Source organism: Trichomycterus rosablanca, chromosome 12 (assembly GCF_030014385.1).
Source record: "Trichomycterus rosablanca isolate fTriRos1 chromosome 12, fTriRos1.hap1, whole genome shotgun sequence".
Lineage (NCBI taxonomy): Eukaryota > Metazoa > Chordata > Actinopteri > Siluriformes > Trichomycteridae > Trichomycterus > Trichomycterus rosablanca.
Genome location: NC_085999.1, coordinates 31,917,989 through 31,944,978, shown reverse-complemented (window position 1 = coordinate 31,944,978; position 26,990 = coordinate 31,917,989). Strand labels below are relative to the sequence as shown.

General features: G+C 41.2%; 1 protein-coding gene across 2 annotated transcripts; it reads right to left on the bottom strand.

The window, feature by feature from the left end:
• Positions 1-1,361: 1,361 nt before the first annotated feature.
• On the bottom strand, positions 1,362-26,344 carry pikfyve (phosphoinositide kinase, FYVE finger containing). Of its 2 annotated transcripts, XM_063005850.1 has the most exons (42): positions 26,295-26,344; positions 23,673-23,863; positions 22,336-22,374; positions 22,002-22,160; positions 20,531-20,640; positions 19,875-20,046; positions 19,191-19,398; positions 18,487-18,576; positions 18,276-18,408; positions 17,542-17,699; positions 16,824-16,935; positions 16,590-16,737; positions 15,995-16,213; positions 15,527-15,589; positions 15,313-15,442; positions 14,250-14,430; positions 14,017-14,091; positions 13,832-13,939; positions 13,576-13,716; positions 13,316-13,445; positions 11,291-12,510; positions 10,434-10,534; positions 10,273-10,344; positions 10,007-10,178; positions 9,722-9,900; positions 9,301-9,414; positions 9,112-9,220; positions 8,827-8,981; positions 8,135-8,231; positions 7,962-8,022; positions 7,743-7,889; positions 7,533-7,653; positions 6,521-6,616; positions 5,997-6,080; positions 5,788-5,882; positions 5,421-5,480; positions 4,297-4,473; positions 3,727-3,830; positions 3,028-3,156; positions 2,502-2,763; positions 2,340-2,414; positions 1,362-1,886 (listed from the first exon to the last, which is right to left on the bottom strand). In XM_063005850.1, exons 2-42 carry the CDS (start codon positions 23,851-23,853, stop codon positions 1,771-1,773), a joined length of 6,303 nt encoding a protein of 2,100 aa, XP_062861920.1. In that variant the 5' UTR covers positions 23,854-23,863; positions 26,295-26,344; the 3' UTR covers positions 1,362-1,770. The 2 variants fall into 2 exon arrangements, with proteins under 2 accessions (XP_062861920.1, XP_062861919.1); XM_063005849.1 differs by lacking the exons at positions 22,002-22,160; positions 22,336-22,374; positions 23,673-23,863; positions 26,295-26,344 and having other exon boundaries at positions 7,743-7,886; positions 20,531-20,634.
• Between the last annotated feature and the right edge of the window lie 646 nt (positions 26,345-26,990).

The following is a 26,990-nucleotide window of genomic DNA, read 5'->3' as shown; positions in this document are numbered from 1 at the left end:
ACAGAAACACACAGGCTTGTGTGTGCATTAAGTATTTAAACTAAAAATCCTGTTTAATATGGTGGTTTTGATTCTTACTCTGAGAGAGTAAATCCCAAACGTGGAATATGCTAATTGTTGTTCAAGCATCTAGCCACATTTCTACACTTGCTGACGCTAGCAGTGTTGTTTATAAATTATAATATAAACACAATGTTTACAATAAGATTTATATTATTGTTTATATTAAGAAATATAATAACGTTGCAAAGTCCTTTATTACTTTAATTACTTACCAGCAAAAAAATTGGGAAACATGTGGGCTGTATGGATACAGTAAAGTACACAAAGCCTACACAGTGTTTTAACAATTATAAAAGCACATTTTATAGAAAACATGCTTTCTAAACATTATGTAAACAAAAGATGAAAATTTTGACATTTAATTGGATGCAGCCAATTTTTCAAGTCAGCATGGTCCATTGTGATCTACCGGTGGAATGCCATAGTTGGCGCCGTTGTCTGTATTAAAATGAATTTAGTGTTTAATTTAAATACAAATTGGGCAAAAAGGGCAAATTGTCCATGTCCTGAAGGAGCAATGCAGGTGTAATACCTAACACCCTTGTTCCCCATATAGAAATTCTCTTGCTGAGAGGCCCTCCAACATGTGTGCTGGCAGCAGCTGCATCTTTTCACCTGCCAGTGGTGGAGTATCACAGAGAATATACAAGGGATCTTTAAAAGTCTCCGCACTTTTATATTTTCATTGGTAAATATAAAAAAGCGGTGAGTGGGAGGAGTAGTAATTGGTTGTGTCTGAATGACAGCGAGAGCTTATAGTCCGGGTTTAGTGCCATCTGATTTCCACCTTTTTGGATGTTTAAAGAAGCTTTAAGGGGAAGAAGATTTTCATGTAATGATGATGTGAAAGCAGCGGTGCATCAGTGGCTACGCACTCAACCAAACACGATTGTGATGGCATGAAAAAGTTGGTTCAACGCTGGAAAAAAAATGCATCAGAAGGTGACGATGTAGAACGTACTAAACGTACTCTGTTTATGTAAGTTCCTTCAGTTTAATATGTTCCATTTAATGATTTGGTATCAAAAAGGTTTCCATTCAAACTTGCTTTATCCCTGGTGACAGCATTAAATCACAGTAGCCCATCCAGGGTTCGAATCTGGGAAGCTATTGGCCAGTTGAACAGCTACACAGACATAAATGGCTATGTCTAAGGAAAATGGGTGGCCAAACAGCCTAGCTATGCGCTCTAAATGACAGTCAAAAGGCTGAATAAAATAGAGAGGTCAGCGTCAGGTGTAAAAACTGCCAAATCGCCCCTAAAATACAGGAACAGCCAAAACAAACAAAGCAAGGAACTGTGTTAGTAATCTTTAATTACACAATCTCTCTACTCTGTACATGTATGAGAAACTTACATCATTCATAGCTCTGATTATTAATACATAAACACAAGAAGTACATTATATGTATCTAGCATAGTAATTCAGTTCAGTGTGACTGTCCTTATATGGTTTTGAAACCCAGTGACCTTTTGGTTTGACATCTGAAGTAAACTGAAATTTGCACTATGCTTCATCTTGCTTGGATTAAATTGTTTCTGTTTGAAGACTGGAATGCTTACTGGAATGCATATGTCCTTCGACTGCTCACCAGAATCCTTGGATTAATCCAATGTTCTTTCCTCTATCCGTCTGAACCAAATGAGCTTTCCATAGTTAATGTGAAGAAAGTACAGTAGTGTAAAGTGCAGTTCAGAGTTGCTTTTCAGCAATTCACGCCCAGTCCTGTCCAGTGGTCAGGAACCATGAGGAAGTACTTGTCCATGGCTTCACAGAAGCGGGCACGGTACAGTTCGGGAGAAACAACAGTGGGCATTTTACCTGTAAATAGGAGCAAGAGCACATATTATATTAAATTTCTATTTGATTTACTTAAATAGTCGAAGCTAAATCTGTGGCGCTTGGGTAGTGCAGCGGTGTACACAGTAGTACACCAGAGAAAAAATAAATAAATTTCAGAAATTATGTGGTACACCAAAATTATTGTTATTGTGCTATTTTGAACAAACAATAAATTCTTTCAAATTTAAATAATAAATGTAAATAATTAAATTGTCTCAGCTCTCCTTGACCAGTGCAAATGATGCAAGTGGGAATTGGCGATCACTAATCACCTGCAATGGTTTTCCAAAACGGCTTATTTACCTTCACTCAATAAAGTGAAATTCAATTCACTTTTCTGAGGCCGCAATTGCAGCAGAATTTAGGGATCCCTTTGGCCTGTACAGGCCTGTGACTTTAAATAAAAGTGTATGAGTGTCAGTGCCATCTAACCTTGCCCTCCAAGAATCCCTGTGGACTTGACCACCATCTCCAACTTTTTGTCCCATGTAAATGTCCGGATATAATCTAGGAAAACAAAAACACACAAGCTTTACAAAGACTATCAAGTATAAAACAAAGAAAACAAGCTGTGCACTCTCTCTGGCTTTGTACCTATGATGCCGACGACCAGTTGATCGGTGGCATCATCGCGGCCCACCAGCAGCGAGTAGTCTATGATTAGATGGCTGGACAGAAAGTAGGCGTCACTGTGGATGGCAGCACGAAGAATAGCCTTGCAATGTGAGCGGATGTAGAGTGGGTTATCGTGCACCAGCTTAAGCAGGTTCTCATCCAACAGCACCACCTCACAGCTCTCCTTTCCCTGATCTGTCTTTACGTTTCGGTTCCTCAGAGAACCCTTCAGGTCAAACACCTGGTAAAATACACCACATTAGTGATCTAGGTGTAATGAAAGCCACCTATAATAAGGACATTTGAGTAAGGCAGAACTAGACTAAAGATGAAGCACCAGTTAACTACAGTGCATCACATTCACTTATTTAGTCTCCCTAACAACCAAGACAAATACAGGGCAAGACTCTGTGCGCACTCTATTTTATATGGCAGAGACAGAAACCATTAGTCAAAAACAAAAGGCCACATATTTTTACTGTAGTACAGTAGTGGCCTCGCACACCTGTGCCATCTTGCGTCCATAAAACAGGTTCTCCATCACAAGCAGATCCAGTTTCTTCTCTGTGTTGTTCTGTGAGTTCTTGTAGCCAATACGATAGACTCCTAAAATCTTAGCAAGTGCTGTAGGTCGCTGTGAATCACAGGGCATGGACAAGGGGTTAGTGAATTTGACACTGCTGTGTTATATGATGATAGACATATACGGTCAAAACCCATACAACCCAACCCATTAATTAATATTTAGAAGCTAATGGGGGAAAGGACCATTCACCTTTAATCCTTTTTGAAATAGCTGTACTATAAATCCTTTTTTGGTTAGTTTTTTCCTGGCTTGTTCCCTCTTTATCTCACAATCTAGTCATTTTTAATTCCTGACTGTGTACCGCTATCACTTGCACAGCCTCCATCATTCAAAGAAAGCCAGGTCACTACATGCCCCTTCTGACAGATCAACTTTTCAGCAAGCAAATTATGACCTCTGCTTCTTATTGTCCATGAGGTTTGTCTATGTTTGACACACATTGCTATGTCTACTGGAAATCAACCCAATAGAACTCTATGCAGCTATGCTTGTAAATCTGGTTTTCTAGTCACTTGTTTTTTTTGCCTCTTTTATGTGCTTTTCTGAGTTATTTCCTCCATCCACTATATTATCTTTGTCTATTTAGTAATAACCTGAATCATAGCTGTGTACACGTACCTTCTGTTGGACTGCACCAGTGATATAAGTGAAGTAGTGTGGGGCAAAGTCCAAGAATGACTGTACTTCCAGTCTGGGCATCTGCTTTAGAATAAACCGGTCATCTGGAGAGACAGATGAGAAAGATAAGTCAGTTTAGATTTTCTGTTACTGAATTACACTGTTAAACATCTGTTCTGACCCACTGAATATTCTCTATGAAGTAGTTGAGCAACAAGACCTATTTGAATATGCACTGGATCCCTATCCCAAAAAGTTCCCAACCCCAGGAAAACAAGCACCAAGAAGTGCAAAGCCAGTGGAGGCATCTTTCTGACCTGCTCATAAAATACCCCAGGAGGTATTTACATGTACACATGTACGAAGAGCTGACTGCCCTATTCTGTACATTTGAGCTCACAAATGTCTATGACTACTGTCATGTTAATCAATACAAAGAAAGAAAAACATTTTATCTAAGAAACAGGGTTGACAATGCTCTCTTGGATCCCCAGTTAATAATAGTTTAAGAATAAATTGTAAAAATAGCATGACACTTTAGAAAAAAGGACATCCTCTCCCAGGTTTTACCTCCAGTCGCATAGAAGACAGCTCCTGATTTGCCGCCTTGTGCTTGCCAGTTGACACAATGAGAAAGCGAGCGTACAAAGTCTTCCTCTGTGCTCTCCATCACCTCCTCTCGCATCTTATGGAATTCCTCTGCATAGTAAATCCGACAGTAGAACTTCGCACTGGCATCTGAGAACTCTGTGAAGAAAACATAGAGTGATGAGCCATTACATTAGGACCACTCCTAAAAAACTGATTATTAAATGTTGGCCTGATGGTAGTTACTCGTAGGTCAAGAATCCTTTTTTCTGCAATATCATGTACGTGTGCACTGTATACTAGTGGAAGAGATGGGAGGCAGCAAGATGCAATATAGACTAATCCACCTCACAACATATAGAAACTGATGTATCTGCTGATACCACAGGACTTCTTCAAATGTCTTGAGGAGTCCATGTTTCAGCAGGTCAGCGTTTTTTAAATTTTTTATTTTTTAAATTTAGCACGTCCAATTTCGTCCCATCTATCATCCTCTCATTAGTGCGGATTCCTGCTCCTGATTGGGGCTGACGAGGCCGTTCCACGCCTCCTCCGAAACGTGCACAGCCAATCGACCGTCTTATCACCCACACTTGACGAGTGTAGCGTGGCAGAGTACAGTGCACGGAGGATCACACACTCCGCCACACCCCCTCCCGTCTCCATACAGGCGCCACCAACCAGCCAGCAGAGGGCGCAACCGCCCCGTTCCTGAGAGAGCATCCCCTACGGTCTCAAGTCCCGCCCCCCACCTATAGCCGCCCAGCCTCGACCGTGAAGGCAGAGCTGGATTCGAAACGACGCTCCTTCGAAATCAGGTCAGCGCTTTTTGACAGCATATTAGGCGGATGGTCCTAATGTTTTGGCTTATCAGTGTAAGTCTACTGGAATACTGGATGAAGAAATGTATACATTTGAGACTGATGATCAACTGACTGGACATACATGGGAAACGCTGTTTTTTTTTTTTTACCTGGAAAGCCAAACAAGGATGGTAATCAAGCAAACAACACTGCTAAAAATTTATGACAGCTACTTAGAAACAGCCTTATTAAAGCCTCATCAACAGTTCTGTCACATTAAAATACTATTGTTTTAACACTTACGCAGTTCAATGTGTGGGTTCCCACCCTGCTTCTTCTGTTTGTCGCCACTTTCTGAGTCCTCTGTTGAAGATGTAAATAAAAAAAAGAAAAAGAAATGGCTTATTTATAATTGTATAAGCTGCTTTTTCTATATAAATGACATTTAAAATATGGGGTAATTATGTTAACAGCATGTTAACAGATGGTCTTAATTGGGTGGAACATGTCCCAGAAGCCATATTTTCTTTTGTATCGTACCATCTATACAGACATGAAAGGGTCTGTCTGAGCCCTGTGGCCGGACCCACTGAAACCCTGAAACAGTTGATAAAGGAAACAAAATAAAAAAAATGCAGGAAGAGAAGAAAAATACTTTTTTTTGACTCACTGAGTGGCTCTGAGTCTATGCTGCTTCGTCCCAGCTGGGAAGTACTTCCATCATTAATCTTAGCAGGGCTGTTTTTCACTTTGGTTTCTCCAGAACTACAAATGAGAGGAGTACAGGTCAGCAAATAAATGAATGTGGGGAGAATTTAAATTATAATAATTTAAAAAACAAGAACAACCACCACTCTCATTATACATGTACATACAGACCTGATTGTCTGAGAGGTGTCATCCCCAGAAGCCTTGAGTGTGATCTTTGAAAGATCTTCGAGGGCATTTTTATATTCTTTACAGCTTAAAGAAAAAAAAACACAAACATATTGTAGAGGGATTATAAATAAAAAAAATACAAATGAATACTGCTGCCCTATTAAAAATTTAATTTCTGTTCAGCACATCTGTAGCACATGTGAGAGTTCAACATGTTTTTGATGCATCAGTAAGAGAACTGCGACCCTCACTGTAATGAAACCATTCTTTCGAACCACTTTTTCAAGAAGAAAAAACCCTATGCTCATATGTTGCTGACATGGTGTGATCATGCTTAGATACTATAAAAAAATAATTATGGAAGTGTTATTTGCTCAAAGATCTTTATTGTAATGATTCTAGATATCAAGCTCAATCTGTTCCTCAAAGACCATTACAATGGAGTTGAGAATCAACAGATTTTTGGTTCTTTTATTACTACAGGGCTTAAAATAATGCTGAGAAGAAGGGTGAGAAAAAAATACCTTAAAGCAAAGGCAATGATGGAGCTTGGTTCTCTTTCACACACTGCAATAGGGACACGCTCATGGTCGTACATTAGGTAGTGCTTATCTGGATCACTGATACAAAGACAAAGATTAAAGGTTGGAAGACAAAATCTACAACAGGAAGTTTCAGTAAACAGATAAAGAATATGCACTATTATTCAACCCCCAGCCTCAGTACTCGTACTTTTGCCTTGATAACCTTTAATATGCAAATAAGCTTCTGACTCTCTTGTGAAGTCTTCACCCATTCTCCTCCTGCAAAAGCTTCAAGCTCATTGAGGTTTGATGACTTTCATACTGCAACTGCTTTCTTTAAACCCCCCCAAATGTTTTTTATGGGATTTAAATCTGGACACTGAGAAGATCCACTACAGAATATTCCAGGACTGATTCCTCATGCTTGGAACTTTTTGGAACTGATTTGGAACTTTGATTAAAATCTTGAAAGCCCAATTATCACCATAGAATGTGAACATGCCTCTTCAAAATGTCTTGGTTATTTCTGTGAAGCCATGATGCCAGTCACATGGTCAAGAGTGCCAGTTCCTCAAGCTGAGAAACATCCCCACATCACTGACCCAGCTCAATGCTTGACCGTGGTGATACTATTTTTCTGATCATACGCTTCGCCTTTTTTGTGCCATACAAATTGCTGAGTTATGTGGTTTGACTTGTTATGCCAAAGAACTGTCCCAGGCCTGGATTATTCCAGTTGACCCCTCCTTTGCTTTTTGGTCAAAAGTGGCATGTGCAAAGTGGTCTGGTCATAAAGTCCTTGGTTGATAAGTGATCTTCTTATGGTTGCCACCGACACATTTGTCCAAGCCTTTATCAGGTGATCCTGTAAAGCTTTTGCAGTTACACAGGGGTTCCTGTTCATGTCCTGATGAGACTGCTAATGTGTTACACCAATGCACCACCAGAGTACCCGATTTTCTATAAAAAAGGAAGCATGATGCATTCTGAATGCGTCATCGGAGATACTTACAAAGGAAATGGAATAGGGTTGTAACTGTTCCCTGGTAACAGATTAGCCAGTATGGTTTTCATGGTGGTCTTTTCCTTCACTTGACTGTCATTGGAGCCGAGCAGGTGTCCGTCGAAGACATCTGTGCAAGGCACAAAACAAACTGATGTTATTTACTATTTGATTGCATGAATACAGAAGAACACCGAGACTGACGGTATGTGAGTTTACCCTCCGGAATGCTGACAGAATCCTGATCAGGAAAAGAAGGACCAGATGTGATGATCTCGGAGACCTGCTCCGCTGGAGATGGCAGTGGCAGAAAAGATGATGATCCTGAGCTTGAAGGCATGGCGCTGAGATGACGATCCTCTGCTGCTGAGAATTGAAGCTTTAGTTAATGGCCCAATTCATCCAGTTTGTATAGAAACAATAAGATGAGCGACTTACCTTTTTCGCCGTTCTGAACCACAGGTGAGGGATTACGAGAGGACGACTCCAAAACACTTGTCTGCCAAAGAAACAAAACAGTTTCAGTCTGTAGTTTAAAATCTCTTAACCAATACCCCAGTGTGATTAAGCTGCTTCAATCAAAGAAAAGATGTAGATTTTACATGGGTTACCTTGCTGTCATCATTGGTGGCTTGTCTGTGTCTGCCTGGGCTTGGTGGAACAGAAAGACGCTTCCTGCCCTTTTCTAGTTGGTACAAATCCTGCAGTCTAACACATATCAAGCAAGTGAATAGTCAGCTTTTGTAGTTAATTGTTGCATTTGCAGTTACACTGTTTAAACAGAAGATAGCAAAATCAACACAACACCACAAAAAACCTAAGCAATGGAGCAATTGCATGAAACTGCGTTTGTTTATGATGAGTAATTTGTTTAGATCTTACTCCAACTTGAGTTCAGTGGACATCTCATTCTAAAATTATGAGCATGAACATGGGCTTTACCCCCAACCCCCTGCCCCCCCTGGAACAGCATTTCAGGCACTGAAACTTGATTAAGCTAGTTACCCAGCTTCCATCTGCATTTCCTTCATACATTTACTAGAGGCACAGCGGCCTATTGCTAGCCCACTACCACTGAGATTCAGGTTCAAATATCAGCGCTGCAGGGCATCCACACAGACATGATTGGCTATGTCTAAAGTCCTGCGATGGATTGGCGTCCTGTCCAGTGTGTTTCTGTCTTGCGGTCAGTGTTTCCTGATAAAGTTGTGTGCATTGTTACACCACTTTCTCAGTGTGTGTGTGCTTGTGTGGGCACAGTGCATATGCATTTAAATGTTAATTATTTTAACTAGATGCTTACTTGCTGTTCCAAGACTGCAGGGTTTCACACAGACTCTGCTTTTTTATTACCACAGATTCGAGAACGGTCTGTAGTTGCTGGGGTGTGTCCACACCTGACGCCTGCAGACGCACCTGCAACTTCTCCAGCCAGCTGCGCAGCTCGCCTTCCTCCATCTAATTACACAAAAGGAAAAACAAAAAGAAGCTGGAAAAAATCCCTGGCTCTGGACGTTTGTGTAGGTACACTGCTGAAATCTTAGAAACAAAATTTGATTGCTATTCAGTTTAAGTATCTTAGACTTACATCTTTTTGTGCAAACAGGTCCTCCATTTTCTCCTCACGTGTTTTGCTAAAGGTGTCTGTTTTAAGTGAGGTGAGTCGGTCGTCTATCGCAGTATACACCTGAGTCACCCTAAACAAGAAACAAAACCAAACTAATCACCTTCATCCAGAGGACTGCTGTATTCGAACAGGTCAGAAGTTGCCACTTACTTTTGCACCAAGTCTTTCAGGTCTTGCTGCAGAATGACCTTGCAGGGGCCCTGGCTCCTAATAATGATCTTCTGGGGAGGGAGGCAGATCTCCAGCAGCCTCACTGGAATATAGCTACAGATGGGAAAAAGAGAAATGACCACTTACACATGTTCATCAGTCATGGTCTACTATAGCAAAACACCAGAAAGACAGGAGTCTTAATTATTGAAATCAGATGTTTCAGTCTGTGACAGGCAACAGCAGTTTAGGAAAGGTCAGTGGTTAAAGTACCGGACTGGTAATCAAAGGTCGCTGGTTCAAGCCATCACAGCCAAGTTCCATTTTTTGGCACTTGAGCAAGGCCCTCAAATGCAGAATTAATTTTCGGGCTATAAAATGTAATGATATATAAAAACATAAAATAAGCACAGATTTTCACCTAAAAGATGCCACCATCTGGTTGTATGAGAAGTACTGGTGATAGTCCTTGTGAATAGAATGACCGCAGGGCTCTGCGTTGGCACGGCGAGTATATTGGTGGCCATAGAAACGCAGCTCCAGGTATTTAGCAAAGGACATGGACCATGAGTCTTTGGACAACGGGACAACTGGAGTCACCTATCATTCCAGAAGAATAAACACAATAAAACACAGAACTAAATGGACCTGTTGGCAAAAGCAGTCTTAGTGAAATGTTGAAGTTCAAATGCAAAGAGGAGCTTACCTGTTTGCAGATTCGGCACCAGGAGTAGGTGAGGATTGTGTGTTGGTATCCAGGTACAGGAGAATCAAGCTCCTTGAGAACGATCTGGACACAGCCGTTTCCATGTACGAAGCGGCGGATATGGTGCACCATGGGTGTCTCACAGTACATGCTGGGGCACTGGTAAGAGGGTCTGCAGCAAACCCACATGCAACACATTGTGTCATTAAGTCATTAAGTAGCATACATGCTAAACAGTGCTAAAACTGATAAAGGGTGTGCTTTACCTGAAACAGTATCTTTCTAGAAATATGCCAAGAGTCAAGTCATTCTTTGCATAAAATTCCATCGTCACAATCCTACGTGTAGGCAACAAATATAATCAGTTACTTTGCTCTCTTTGATTTATATTCTAAATATAGGTAATAAATGACAGTAAGTGGTTTACCAAGGGCTGACACAGTGGTTGGGGGCATTGTGAGATTGTGTTGAGGAGCTGCTGAACAACACACACAATCTTTGATGGTTTGTTGTATTGAGACAGTCCACCTGTATTGGGTCAAAACAATAGAAAACAAAACATTAGCCCCTCAATATGAATTAAAAAAACAATTCTTTTCAGGAGCTCCTCATATTTGAGTTGGCATATTGTTTAGGCCGGACACCCTTTCTAACGCAACCCTCCTATTTATCCAGACCTGGGACTGATACTAAGGGTGGACTAATGGGTGTCCCCCCCAACGCCTAGGTTTATGTAATGTCCTTTGTGGGCCTATTTGTGGGCCCAGACAATTGAGTCTAAAAGTATGAAGCAACGCAATTCAACACAGGGAGACTAAAATACTAAAATAGTTTCCACACTTTTATATTTTGGTTGGAAACGGTGAGGGTGGGAGAAGTGGTAATTGATTGTGTCTGAGAGACTGAGCGACGCTTATAGTCCGGATTTAGCACCATCTGATTTCCACCTTTTTGGACGCTCAGAAAAGCTTTAAGGGAAAGAAGATTTTCATGTGATGATGATATAAAAGCAGAGGTGCATCAGTGGCTACACGCTCAACAAAAAACATTTTTTTCTGAGCTTTGATGGCATCAACATGTGTATAGTGTGGCTGGAATGCATCACAAATCAGATTTAAAAAATGGTTTGCATGATCAAATTAAAATGCATCTGTGGTGCATTTATGAATGCATTATTGTGTGGATCTAAACACAATACTTAAGAAACATTTGTAACTAAGGATCAACAGTCAACAAAATATTGCTATGACACTGAATTAGAAGAGTCCCACTCCTGCTACTTACTTTAGTAGCCCATGCCATGTCATTCGGTCCGTTTCCTTTCTCCTCTTCGCTGTCCACCCTGACCGGTACTTTTGTAGGCAGAGCCTGTGCTGCCTGTGCGAACGGGTCAACATCTCGTCTGATTCTTCCTCCCTGAGCGCGATAGTCTGCCAGCATGCGTGCCAGATCCTGACTGTTACCCAGTTGGTCGGTTAATCGGGCGGTGGTGAGTTCATGAGAGGGCAGAACTCTGACTGGCCGATGTTGTGATGTCCCGTTGATCAGAGAGCTCGATGATGGATTTGATTCCTTAAGCAAAAGCCTTTTGCGGCGTCCGTCGAGCTCCTTAAGGTCCTTGTTGAGAAGCGGTGAGAAGTAGACCTGCTCGGGAAAGTAGTCCCGACTGGGACAGCGCAAACCAGGCAGAATCAGCAAAAAGGGCTCCCGGAATGTAACAATGGGTGAGATGCACAGGATGACATCTTTTAACTCCTGCCTGAAGCTAGCCGAGATGGACTTGAGGCGATCGTCTGCTGAAGTGACTTGCTCGGCCACAAACAGTCCCGTGTCGTCCTGCAGCGGATCCCTGAAGAGCTGCGCCGGTGCGAGAGCTGGCTCTGAACTGGTGCTATCGCCTCGAACCAGGGTGGTGATAGAGCCCTCTCTATTACCCCCGAATTCAGCTGGTTTCTTCACCTCCTCCTCTAAAATGTCCTCCATATCTGAGAGGTATGGAGGAGAGACGGTTGGTGGCTGGCTTGACTGGCTGGACAGCGGGGTTGAGGTCTTTAGCTTCTCCCTCTCTACCAGTATGTTAGCTACAGGCGAGTCAGTTCTGCTGACTTTTGGACTGTCTCTGTCCTTCTGAGATTCTGAGAGAGACGGCTGTCTACTGTGGCATTTTATGATCTCCTGAAGGCCTGGCTCAAAGTCACCTTCTGGTAGGAGATCCTCCCCGGCTCCACTTTGGTTTCCCTGGTTTTCCCGCTCATCATTTTTCGTCTCCTCAGTAGAGCTTTCGATCAGGCACGGGAAGGATGAGCTCTTAGACAGGCTTGGAGGCATCGCAAACTCATCCATAAGGAAGGAAATCTCCAATTGGGAGTGGTACGCTACATACACCATCATTGTTATGATCTCTTTGACTCTGGCCAGTTCATATTCAGAGGCACCACGAAGCTTGATGGTGCAGCCCAGCTGAGGGGGGCATCCCTCGAAGAACATCAGTGTCTTTAATTCATCTGAAGATGAATAAAATTCGTAAAATTAGTAGAGTAGCAGTAATATTTAACAAATAAACCAAGCCAAATGCAGAAAAGTAAACAGGGTCAAAATTCCTATTGCTTTATTTTAGTGAGCTTAAGCCTTGGACTACTTTTTATTTATTTATTTTTTTGTTTACCAAGAAAGTCTGCTCATAAACATTTCATGTACTACCCAAGCCTGTTGTAACAGGGTGGGTGGCACCTTGCTACTGAAGTGTGAGGTAAAGCCCTGCACCTGCAAGAATGAAAAATAAACCCAAGTACAAAGTAGAACAATACTGTAAAGGGATAAACACAAATGAATCAGGTGGCCAAAATAAGTACCAAAAATAGGGAAACTGGATAGAAGAAGGTTTAGAGCAGATCTAAGAACTGGTTTTCACAGTATGACGGACCGCTCTAGTCATCTGTGACAACTCAGTTTTGGAATATAAGAGAAAAGGAACCCTTTAAACAAACCAGGGATGGCAACAGACGACCAGAACCCAACCCAAACCAAGCTACGTGGATTTATAGGTGGAGTCCGCTTAGGAAAAGAAACGTCACCGAGCATTTAGCTCTCCCAGGGTGGTCCCAGTAAGTTCCCATAAAGAAATAAGTGCATTAGCACTGAGTGCCAGCAGAAAACACGACCGAACCAAGCTCAGCACCATGATTCCAGAGAAAATGAAGCTTTACCAGATTTAACATAGCTGAATATGGGTTTTACCTCCACCACTGGTTTAGGTTGACATTTTGCATTTAAGAGCTTTGAACCAGGCTATAAAAAATACAAACTTACTGTTGGTGGGGAGCTGGAAGGAGTGAAGGTAGAACTTGTGGCAAGTACCCAAGCGAGGTTTGGTCAGAAGCTGATCCATAGACATGACTAAATCTCCTTGAGTCATCCGACTCACTCGGTCCAGCACTTGCTAGAAACACAAAGAAGAGATAGGCGCAATGACCTTTCCAGTATTGATTGTCCACTGATCCAGAATGAACGTTCTAGATCTGTAGAAGAGCTTTAATAGCTAAAATTCACAGCAAAAGAAAGTCACTAACCGGTTTAACATTGATGACCAGGGTGATGCCATGTTCTAGCAGCATATCCTGTGCGATACGGGACACGGTTTTCTCTACCAGCACCAGGTTAGGCCGGACATCTACGATTCGTTGCACGTAGTTCTTCAGAAACTCGCGCTCCTATTAAGGAAAAGGGTTTGATTATTACGTTGTTTGTTTTTAATGCCTCATGAATTATAAGCTTATAGCTGTAAAACGTGTTTCTCATTCAAACGAGGACAAAAGAAAGTGTTACCTGCAGTACAATTGGGTCAATACAGGTAAACTTGGTCTCTTCTCGGTAAAGATACTCAATGGAACATTTGAGCAGAAGGATTTTGGGGTTTTTAATGTACGAGTTCATCTGTAAAACAAGGAAACTACAGTCAAAATTATTGTATTTAAGAACAATAACACCAATAACGTAAGAAAAATGCACACCTTTTTATGAGCAATATTTTTAGTGCAAACAAAGCCATTCACCACAACAGAATCAAACTTCTTCCCTCCTGGTATCTACAAAATAGAAAAACAAAGATCTATTGATTGGCAAAAATTTAAAGATAGGCTTCATTCTGCTGACTCCTAAAATCTATACAGGTGTTTACATTGAAGCTGTACAACTAGTCTGCATTTGTCTGCATGTGAACGTAGCTTCTGAAACACGAACTCACTTTTTTGATGTGGACCAGCTGACGAATGTCCATGTCGTCATCACAGCTGCGGACGTCTGGTCGCACCGTCTGCACTACCTGCCGCACAACAGGCACAATGATGTCCCGCCAGGACAGAGAGAGGGATTCGCTGTACAGCAGCTGCTGCAGTAGGGCCATCATATGGCTGTGATTGGCAGAGCTGTAAAAGAGAAGTAACATAAAATGTCTAAAAATGTGATTTAAAATATCAAACTTTTCCCCAAATTCTTAAATCATTTTCTGAATGTGTGTGTGTGCTGCCAGTTTCTTATGTTGTAATCTACAACTAGAAGAACATGGGCAAATGCTTTCATTGAGACATGTTAAGCCAGCCTGCAATGTCATATAGAAGCTGAACATGCTTGGAGAAGAATGCTAACTGTCCCATTTATTTACTTTGAAACTTGCCCAAAATTCGCTAGCTCATATGGCATAAGGCAACACAGAAAAAGCCGTTCTCACATACAGACAGCAGCATCTTAGTTTATTTCAATCCACAAACGATTATGACATTGTCATGATTAGAAATGTGAATGTCCAGGTGCTTGAATGGCCGCTGTAAAACACGCTAGCCCATCACTGCTGAGATCTTCAGCTCTCGAGCACAAATCTCAACTGTACTATCGGCCGGCCAGGTGCCTACACAGACTGGCTGTGTCTGAGGGTGGAAAGGCCAATGGGATTTCTCATTGCTGCTGCAATTGCGACCTCTGCTAGGCTTGCTTGTTAAGGGTGCCTGCACAGAGACCGGGAATAATGGAGATCAGTGTATACTGATCCCTGTGTGAACCTGCCTTAAGCAGGTGAATAGGTATGATAGGTGTGATAGGTATAGATTCTTTAGGCATAATCGGCAATATACTGGGTAACCAAATATAAATAAAATAAAGGAAAAGGAAATGTGTATTTCCCAGTGATAGGGTGAAACTTTAGGCAGCCATCTCATCTAGCTTCTATAAAGGACAAAGCGTCAGGAACAATACAGTACATTAAGCTTTTATCAGTAATCAGCACTGCATTGTGTATCTTCCCACTGACTTACAGAAGTCTCTCCATAGCCTTCTTTTCACCATTCTCTTCCCTCAGCTGGTCCAAGGAGCTGTGGTGCCATCCCAGTGGAGTGAAAAGCATCTCGTTAGCCTTCTCCTCTACACGCCGGTTAAACAAAGATTCTGCAACGGATACGCAGTGGCTCATCTGAGTAAGAGCACATTCATGGATACAATCAAACCATACAGATGAAAAGAAGTGAGTACCTTTAATAAAGGCATCGCTAATGGATAAGTGTTGACCTCCGTCTTCTGTGACCAGGATCTCGGCTGCACAAAACACAGAAAAAACGTTATTAAAATAATATAATCTCTCAGTAGACATGGGTAGACAGGCGATTCATTCATTGCAGTTGCCGTGAGTCGGTCAGTATCATGCCAGGCTGGTGCATTAGCAGTATTTGTCAGTGTTTTTTGAGGAACTAGAGGTCAGTCTTACTAATTAAGAGAGGCACAAAAAGCAAGGACTGTAAATGCCATGCTTCTGAAAATAATTCATAAAGCCTTTTTCATGTTACATTATTAGTGAAGCTGTCATCTTTTGGTATTACACAAGACACTGTGTTAAATTTAGGGTTGGTAAGTCATGCATCACACCACACCGGGCAGTGAGTTAGTGCTGCTATGAAAGCAGTAGGAGGCAAATCAAACTGATTCCCATTAGCCTCTCCTCACTTGGTGCGTGGAAGTCAGGGTCAGGGGCGAATGGGTCATAGTACTCCATACTTTTCTGCTCAGCTGGGTGGGGAGGCACATGAGGGTACTTGGCTTGCTTCTTGATGTGAAAGTTGACATTGTCCTGCTCTACGTTTAGATTAATGGAGGCTGCCGAGTCGCTGTCCACTGCGGAATGGAAACTGCTAACCGACGTTCTCTTGCTGGGGCTGGCCGAGCCTGAGGGAAAGACAGAAAAACATTTACAGATTAATTATACTGTAGATTGATAAGAGATTTACCATAAGAGAAGTCCTTTACCATAAAGAAACTTGAGACCACTGTTTTCCTCAAAATACTATGCAATGGCTGATGTGGTGTAAAGCACACACCTAATGGACTCAGGAGCACAAACTCATTATGCTTTGCCACTTGTGTGGTTAAATGGAATCAAATCACTGCAGTCATGTTCCACAATCTAGTAATAAGCCTCAACAGTAGAAGGAACCCAATTTATATAAATGCGTTCCTGGTATTAAATGTCATATCTGAGTGTTCACAAACTTTTGGCCTTATAGTGGTTAAATGTGAGCTGTGAGGAGCATAGTCTTCTCACTTGGTGCTGTGTAGTCATTTTCATCAGCTAGCTGTTCTGTGTCACTGTCATCAAATTTAATGTCTTTGAACCATGATGGCTCCGAGTGTCCCTCCAGGGAGTTCACACTGTCTGTGTCTGGAGACGGAGTCTCGGAGAACTCGGTGCTCTACAGAGAAACAGAACACAACAGTAAACATGACTATCAGACCCTGATAAACAGTGAACCAAAAGCAGAAAAAAATACCGAGTCACCTGAAGAGGACGATACAGGGCATACTCATCACGGAAAATCTGATCATGGTGAGTAACACAGTCCAGCCAGCGTCCATCAACCAGAGCCTGTCCAATAGCTATGGCCTGAGCCCTGTGTGAGAAAACAACACGTCTGGGTGTAATATGCTCCAATAAAAAGTATTGGGATATCTCTTTTTATTTTTGAATTCTTGTGTTTCAGCCACAACAATTGCTATCAAGTGTTATAAATCAGTTATATAAAGAAAATTGCATGCTTCCAGCAACTTCCAGCAACAGTTTAGGGAATGCCTTTCCAGCATGACTGTGCCCTTGTGCCCAAAGCAAGGTCTATAACGACAAGAAGAAAAGCTTGGTTTAAAGAAACTCCAGTGGCATGCACAGAGCCCTGACCTCAGCCCCATTTGGAATGAACTGGAACATTAAATGAGGCTTTCTTGACCAACATCACTGCCCAGCCATACAAATGCTTCTCGACTAAATGGGCACAGATTTCCACAGATATACTTGTGAGTCTTGTGAGAAGCCGTCTCAGAGGATTGGCTGTTGTGTTGTTATCGCTAAAAATATATAGTCTGGGACTACATAAGCCTTCAGCACATAAACTAATTCAAGGTATAGTTTGTTGACCAATGATATGCAGGCCCAAAATATTCTGCCTATTAAGTCTGGTAATAACAAACCTGTTTTCCCAACACAACGCATGTTATATTCTTACCTGGTGGAGATGGTCCCATTTCGCAAGAGCCAGTTCACTAGGTCTTTACCCACAATGCAGTTGGGGTAAGTACGCAGCCAGTATCTGTGGTCTTGGAACTCCATGCCTGTATTGCTGTGACATATTTTCTTCCATAAGTCTTTCAGCTGAGAGGAATCCTAGAAGAAAATATGTAAATAATTATATTATTAACCTTTTAAACATGTATAAAATACATGACATTCAAGCCCACCAACGCTATCAGCTGGCCAGGCATCTACACAGACATTATTGGCTATGCCTGGAGAGGAGAGAAGGATCTAATGCACGAAACCCCAAAAAGGATTGGCATCCTGTCCAGGGTATTCCTGCCTTGCGCCCAGCCTTGTTGTGACCCTGACCAGGAGAAAGCGTTTGATGAAAATTAAATTAAATGACTGTTCATTCAAAATGTGTTTAAGTAGAATAATGCTTTAAATTTGATGTTTAACTTTTTTTGTCTTATTTTCATCAACCGCTACATCTTGGTCAGGGTCGCAGTTGGTCACATTTTATCCAGAATCACTGGGTGTATGGCATAAACACACCCTGGGCAGGGTGCCAATACATTGCAAGGCATCAGCCCTTTCTGTCCTCTGGCATCAATGAGTCTTGTCCATATACATGAATACAAAGATTGTGCACCAGACATCCTGTAAATCCTGTCCATACAGTTTAAGGTTTTAATCTCAACATAGATAAGGAAAGATTTGTACCAGGAGAATCTTGCGTTCCTCTTCGCAATGGTCAGGCTTTACAGCACGGCTGGTCTGGGGGCTCACAGAACTGTCGTATGAGGGAACCATGGAACCGGAACGATCCAGTGACAGGTTGGTCACACTGGCTGACCTATAGAGGAGAAAGATGATAAGACCATAGAAATGTCCACCTACGGTGATTAAGTTTTGACCATGCTCACATACACACCTCTTTCTCGATGGAGATTTCCCCAGGTCTTCCTGCACAGCCGACAGTCTGGAGCTCAGGCCGCTGTTTTGAGATTCCTGATGAATCAAACTGCACCAGTCACACAGGAGAGAAATACAAGGAAATGAGCAAGGTGGTACACACTGGTTCTTCTACAGCCTAGATACTGGGCACTGGTTTGGTTAGTACGGGACATGCTCATCATGCATGACATTTCCATTTACTACATCTAGGAGCCTTAACTAAACGAGCAAAATGAAAACAGCTCACTCACTTCTTCCTCATCCCAATGGGAGTTTTTCTATGCATGAAGAAAAAGGAGAAAATGTGCTTTGAAGTAAGATTTGCACAGAAACTATCTGCTTGGTTGAAAGTAGATAGAACAAGCTAACATTGCCCCCATCCAAACACCACACACACACACACACACACACACACAAGATAAACAACCCTTTGCCCAGCGAAGCAGCAGTAGTTCCAGATTTTCCCTCATTCCACCACTTCTGCTTTTTATATGATTTAGAAACATGAGAGCACAGATGAAAGAGTGTAAAAAATAAGGAACAGCAAACGTCCCCTGTGACTCCATGGACATGAAACAGCGAGACGAAAAAGAGACAGCAAGGCAGAAAACACAAGACAGCTCTACAAATACAAAAATCTTAATATTATCTTCCTCTTTCTCTTGTTCTCTCCCTCTTCACCTTTGCCAGGCGAGATCCTCCTCCAGAAAGATGTTGCGGCTGGCCTTGCGCCCACCCACTGGCGTGCGAGGCTCTGTGGGCTCCAGCACACACACAGAGCACGGCGAGTCCGACAAAGCAGTCAGATCTTCCCCGATGGAGCCAGAGTCGGCCGAGTGTGCGTAGCTTAGCGCAATCTTACGGCAGTATGTGCACGCCCGTAGATCACCTAGAGGGAAGGTTCACAAGAGAAAGAGGAAGAACAGGACAGGCGTTATTTAAATCAGTTGTACTGCTGCAATGACGGATTACAGTTACTTTATTTGGTCTGAGGTGAACATGGGTGGAAATATAATTTGATATCACTGCAAGATGGGACTTTTTGGGTTGGGTTGGGTTTTACTGTCTTCTACTTCTGCAGTAACATGGGAAAATAATAAATAATGGCTGTATTCATTCAGCTGTGTGTACTGGTAATGCCAAAAAAACATGGTATGCAACACCTACAACATTATTGTTTAATAGTCTTATCCTGTGTGTACAGCTCATTCTTACATTCTTACAGCCAAAAGGACACATTCATTAACTTTGTTGTTATTATTTAAAAGCTAAATAAATCAATATTTTGCAGACGCATTCTGCTTTCTCTCTATCTGGCATGGAGATATTTCACTGACACATTCATTTATTTTGCTAAACACTTACCTGTGTAGCCCATGAACTTGCCAGGGATCTCTTGGTTACAGCATCGGCTGCAGAAGATCTGACCACACAGGCGGCAGTGGTGGCGGCGGCGGAAAGTGGTAAACTTCTCATTGCAGTCATAGCACTCTTTGCACTGGCTGTCTGGCATCCAGTACTGCTTGAGGTCACTGTCCTGAGGGCCCGTTCATACAAAACGTTTAAAAACTAAAAAGATATGCCCAAATTTAAGAAGAAGAATGCCTTTATTTGTCATATATACAGATACACGTGTGCAGTACAATGAAATTCTTTTTCTGCATATTCCAGCTTGTTGAGAATCTGGGATCAGAGCGCAGTGTCAGTCATTGTACGGCACCCCTGGAGCGGACCCAACAGTGGCTGCATAGCAGAGCCTGGATTTGAACCGTCAATCTTCCAGTTGATATCCCAAAGCTCTATCCACTAGGCTACCACTGTCCCCTACAAATATGCATTTTATGTGCATTTTCTGGTCCTGCTTATAAGTAACTGCCAACAGGTTCAAACTCTGTGGACCCTGGAAATTTACCAGTATAATAACATTATAAACAGCAGGATAGCATGGCATATTTGGACAGCACAATTGTGCTTACTTGTTACCAAGCTCAATGGTTTGTTTTAACATAGTTGATTCATACCTGGCTCTTTCCTTCCATGATCTCCTTTAATCTTTTAAGAGCAGTACGAAGCTGGACCGCTGTTCGTGGGTCATGGCTGCCGAGTGGAGTTTCTGATTTTCGCCGTCCCTCTGAAAGCACATGAAGAAAATAGGCCTGAAGTGCTACATATTGTCAAAAAATCTGAAATACTTTCAGAATCAACATGTCACTCATGCTCAATGTCTATTGTTTACACTCACCTCGATCAAAACAAAAATGCTCACATACAGACTCATGGTCTGATGGAAGTCCTAAAGTAACAACAATGACAGCTTATCTCAGGTGTCACAAGCACATGGGTCATTTGGTGAATGCAGTGATGATGAAATAATGCGTGTCTCAAAATATGAGCAGCACACAATGGGTAAATGTTAAGAAGAAATTCCAGACCATTCCAGACAATGTAATTCCGAGCTCCATAACATGCTATAGATGGTTATGTTTCAATTCACACATACACATACTCACTCTCAAATGTCAGTATTATTGGTTCAAGCATAAAAGCAGTTCATTTCAAAACCTCAGCACACAATAAATTCACACACAAATATACAGAGGGCCCTCACCTTCCCACTCCACTGTGAAAAGAAGAGAACATAAAAAACTTTACATTTGGACTATTTAAAGTCTACAAGCAAGAATGGGCAAACATTCCACTTGCAAAACTACACCAATTAGCATCCCCAGTTCCCAAACCATTAAAAAGTCGGAAAGATGATGTAGCAGAGTGGTAAACACGCCACTGTCCCAAGTTTTTTTGACTGTATAGCAGACATCAAATTCTAAATTTGTTTACATTTATAATACAATGAAGGTGGTCAGTGGAAACATTGTAAATATTTGCTTTGTACTAGAGAAATACGAGGGTTCTTCAAAAACTTTCCGCACTTTTTTAACTCCATTACTTAAGAATTTCAAAAACAAATGACATCGCTTTTCTACACATTCACCTTCCAATGTGTTTCTCTCAGCGTTGTGCCAACTTTTTAATGGCATCAGCAAAAATGTTTTTGCTTGAGCGTGTAGCCACTGATGCACCGCTGCTTTCATATCATCATCACATGATAATCTTTTTCCCTTTAAAGCTTCTTGAAGCGCCCAGAAAGGTGAAAATCAGATGGTGCTAAATCTGAACTATAAGCTCTTTCTCAGTCTCTCAGACACGACCAATTACTACTCCCCCTGCCCTGACTGTTTCCAACCAAAATATAAAAGTGCGGAAACTTTTTAAAGATCCCTTGTAAAAGTTCAAGAGAATAAACAAATCACATTTTCTTGTTTTTAGTGCATTTTACAAAATGTCCAGACTCGTCCCACAATGGTTTTAGATACACCTAATTAGAAGCCAAGACAAATCTAAAACAGCAGTTCAAATGCCATTAAGAAATGTTATCTGCACCATTAGGTGAAGCAAAGAGGATTATTAATGCGAGTGAATATGCATTTGTACCTGAGACAGCAGATGCTCGCCTGACCAGGTCTGAGTGTTTCCTGTGTGTTCCAGAGCCATGCGTGGAGAGTGAGGAACTGGCCCAACTCCGGCGCTCCCCCTGCGGTGACGGTGTGGCAGACTCGGATTTCTCAGTCGCTGAAGAAGATCGGGCTTCCTCTGCACACACCAATAGGAAAGCAAAAAGACTGAAGTTCAGCTTTGGCGCCAGAAAGGTTCATCACTAATCACTAATGCTGGGATGGTTTCACACCCACCGCTGCTATTTATTCATCTGCTTTCCCCCCCCCAAATTGTGCCTTTATATTTTTGTGTAATAACTGGCCAGACTTACCAAGCTTTTTTGCTGGTGCAATGTTTGCACCTGACTTTTCTAAAAAGAATAAAAGGCAGAAATTAGAGATTATTCAGCATGTTATTACAAAGCCTATTGGTTTAAGTCTGAATGACTTTTTTTGCTTCGTCTTTTCTTTGAACCAATATGTTCAGGAAATGTTGGTGGTGGTACAGAAAAAGCAGAAATGTGAAAGAATAATTTCACGAAACCCGCAGGTTTAAGCTGGTTTATAGCATTTAAACAAATCTGTAAGCTTAAAAATCCTAATAGCTTAATCCAGTGTCACTCAGACACGTCATTTTTTTCCATTTCAATTTTAGGTTTCATCGCCATTTTATCTTGGTCAAGGTCACGGCAGGTCTGGGTTCCCTGGAATCACTGGGCTCAATGCAGTAACACACTCCGGAAAGGATGCCAATCCATTGCTGGGCCTCAGCCATTACCCCTCAACCCCTTATAGAAGGCATAGGTGGTTCTTCATCCAAGTTAAAAAAATTCAATATGTATCTGCCACTGGCTGGATTAAAGAGGCAGGTGTCAGAGGAATAAAAGTAATTGGATATATCCAAATTGGGACAATATAATAGGGAACCAATGGGGTAAACAAAAACACTTGGTTACATGCACAATGTACACTTTTTATATTCCTTATTACCATCCCTATTAAACCAGTAAAAAAAACAATTTTCCAACTAAGTATAATCTACACATCATGTAAAGTAACATCTGATTCTCCTGATCTGATCAGGTTTCCTCATCAGAAGCTTTATTTGTAAGCCAATGAAAACAGCTTAATTGTTTACATTCCAGGTCCATTTAAAAGTTTTAAAACCAAGTGAAACATGAGATTTTTTTTTAATTCAGGGAGAGTCTGAGTAACACTGGCTTAATCAGATGCAATCAACACATTGAACCAGTAAACCACAGCTGAGCAGCTACTGTCTGCACAATCAGGCTCGGGCTCATTTCCCCACAAATGCAACTAGAGACCAGTAGAGTCAGAGTGTCAGTCAGAGTGTAAGCACATGACTGTGTGTGAATGGGACTTGCTGTCCTGTTGGCATCACTCCACCTACATCACATGATTCAAAACTCTTGGCAGAACGTCACAATTACCACACCATTATTAAGGAAGTCCCCAGATTCTGTACACAACATGATGAAAACAAAAACCTCATATACAGTACATATTTAACACACAGTGCTGAATAGTCAAAAGAGTGTAGTTTCGATCCAAGTATATGTGTCTGTATGTAAATCTGTTTGGCCCAGCTAGCTCACAAACAGGAAGGGCAAAGGTTCCCGTGAAGGTTTGTGAAAACATTAACAGTCACCTTTATTGAAGCGGAAGAGGTTGACTAAGGAGCTGTAAGCCGAACGCAAAGGAGGCTCCTCCTGATCTGGGGTGAGGGGTTTGAAGTGGGTCAGGTGGGAGGGACTGGAAGGAGACAGCGGCGGCTCTGAGCTCCAGTCCAGCGTGGATGAGGACGAGGTGGACTTATCATCAGCAGCCATATCACAAGCTCTGAATTAAAATAGAAAAAGACAGAAGTAAATAATGATTGGCTACAGGTCACCTGATATATATGTGATATATGAGAACACTAGAAGACGTCCACAATAGAACATTTCTCCCAAGACACAGCCAATCATGTCTGTATGTAGACCCCGAACGGCCTATAGCACTGCTGGGGATTCAAACCCTGGATCCAAGCAATAGTGGGCTAGCTTAAATTATTGCTGCACCACCCAACTGTCTCGATTTCATTATATAATAATGATTAGCTCATAACTTATCAGACGATTATATAACTATTTATTTATTAGGATTTTAACATCATGTTTTACACACTTTGGTTACATTCATGACAGAAACTGTAGTTACTCGTTACACAAGATTGATCAGTTCACAAGTTTTAATGTCGAACACAGTCATGGACAATTTTGTATCTCCAATTCACCTGACTGCATGTCTTTGGACTGTGGGAGGAAACCAGAGCTCCCAGAGGAAACCCACACAGATACGGGAAGAACAAGCAAACTCCACACAGAAAGGTCCCAGACCGCCCTACCTGGGGATCGAACCCAGGCAATAGTGCTTTACATGAATAATTACATGAACTATTTAACTGTACTTTTGGGTTGGAATCATTGCCGGCGCTAGGGGGGGGCTGAGGGGGGCATTGCCCCCCCAAATTGTGTCTTTGCCCCCCCAAGCACAATGCAAGCAACGGCTATTTTTAAAATTATCTCTGAACCAATCACAAAAATGCATTTTGTTTTACAGTGTGAAGATATTTCCTTGCTTATTCCTGATTGGCTCTTTGAGTCATATAAAAATCGGCAGACTGTCCCAAACAGTTCAGTTCGGCAGTATATGTTCTGTTAGTGTGAGCGAGAGGCAGGTATACTGGTAAACACTTTTTTTTTACAGAATTAGTATTCTTTTGTTTTCTTTATATTTTAATTTCCCAATAATATAAATATTCTCACTCATTCCTATTTCCACGTTTGAATATTCTCAGTCTGTGTGTAGGTACATTTGTCAGCTTTGACTTAAATTTGTATTAAAGCCTTTCAAGAAATAGAGTTGTTCTATTAGTAATGGCAATTTAATTAAGGGGGTGTATTAAAATGAAATACAATTAGATAATCTTTTTTCTCCATTTACATAATCAACATGTATTTTTTAATCATTGGGTTTTAAGTTTAAGTTCGAAAACATGCATTTTTATTTCTTTACCTCATACATCACTTTAAGCCAGTATCAATAGCTTGGCTGTCATCATTCATGCACAAATCAAGCCTTGAATATATTTCTGGCTTCAAAAACATGACTATTAACATGCCCCCTCATTAGGTTTTACTGCCCCCCCAAGCAAAGCAGTCCAGAACCGGGGCTGGTTGGAATGATTGCAATTCATTATTTTACCAAATGTTTATAATATAGCCAAGAAAATCTGCAAAAAGACTATTAAGTCATCATTAAATGGGGGGAAAAGTGAATTATCAGTCTAGATCCAGATTTCCAACATTATACGTTTAAATTAAACCTGACAAAGAGAGTCCATTTTTCGAAATTAAAATAAATGGGACAAAGACTTGCTCTGATTATGAAATCACCAAGTTATCTTACCGCTTAGAAAACATGACTGAATCAGGTCTCAGTAAGCAGATCATAATGACACCAATATTTAACAATAAATCCGTGAAAAGTAAAAGCCAGTGTTGGATGTTTTGAGTGATCAGGAGAAAGTGCAGCACTGCAGACAGCATGAAGCTTACAGGATCATGTGATAAAGTCTAGAATACAAAGCATATTAGAATGCCTCGTTATAAACCGTTATGACTGGATTGGACGAGCTTTCTGAAGTAGAACTGGGTTTAGTGTAGATGGCACAGTGCCAGTTCGCGTCATTGTGATCATGCTTTCGTTTTGAAAGCGCATGTTCATGGTAGGATCAGAAACTTCTCATGATGGTGTTACTCAGTTACTCAGCTGACTTTATCAGCGATTTTACACGTCCTGGGGAAATTGCTACGAGCTGGAAAAGACCTGACATCTAAAAACATAAGAATGTTTTAAAGAACGAAACATTTAGTACAAAACTGCTGCACTGAACTCTCACCATGATTGTTACTTATGGCTGCGTCCTAAACCAGGTATTACTGTACAGTACCACACAGTGTCAATAAGTATCAACACCACAGGTAGTCCGCGGTTTGGGGCGCAGCCCAATAATTATACTTCTGTGACATGTTAACGTTATGTACTTTCAACAATCCAGCAAAAATGATATGTAAAGCACAATGAATATCAATACACTGTTAATAATTTCATTTCAAATAAATACTGACATTAATGTAAGCCGGCTGCTAGCCGCTTCCCAAATGACACAAGACGGGCATAAGATTTTGTACTGGTTATTATTACTGTCAACATAACAACCACTTACCTGTACGACCGTCCTCTCCAGCATAACTACAAAATCCCAACAAAATGAAACCTTAATCCTGACCAGAATAATCTAAATTAAATTCTAATCTATTTCACATGATCAGTGTTGTTAGCTTGCTGGCTAACTAGAAAGGGATTCAGCCCAGAAGACACAACTAATCGAGCACGGAGTAGTCGATTACTGTTTTTATCACGAGACGAGACATTACTCATTCATTTCCAAAAAACCGATCATGTCGCACTAGCCGACAATCTTTAGTTTAATATAAGCAATTAATCATAAACTGTAATAAAAATAATCTAAACTTTAAACTCGAATAAACTACAGTAACTATGGTTAGCAGCATTAATACACATATACAGATTAGTACTTGCTTGTGTGATTGCTGGATTCTCTGTGACTTTCCTTATGAATCAGTCTAATACTCTGATTGTAAAATCTTCTTAAGCAAACCTAAATTTGCTGGTACTTTTCTATTACCAAGGCCGTTATTGCAACATATACACTGGTGAGACACCCCTACCATATACAGATATACTAATGTAAACATTATAAATAAACATATTTCACTCATTAGTTTTGCGTAATGTTAGGATCTGTCAGTGTTACCATACTGGCTGTCAGGGAATCTGGGAGTCAACAAAATGTTAATAAAATAAACAGAAACATATGTATAAAGAGTAAGGCCTTTTT

Coding starts and splice junctions, on each gene's coding strand:
- pikfyve (XM_063005850.1), bottom strand. CDS start 23,853: ATGGCTGCTGATGATAAGTCCACCTCGTCCTCATCCACGCTGGACTGG. Junction 9,901..10,006: donor GGTGCCGAATCTGCAAACAG/GTAAGCTCCTCT, acceptor CTGGAATGATAG/GTGACTCCAGTTGTCCCGTT. Junction 4,474..5,420: donor GAACCCACACATTGAACTGC/GTAAGTGTTAAA, acceptor TTTTCTTCACAG/AGTTCTCAGATGCCAGTGCG.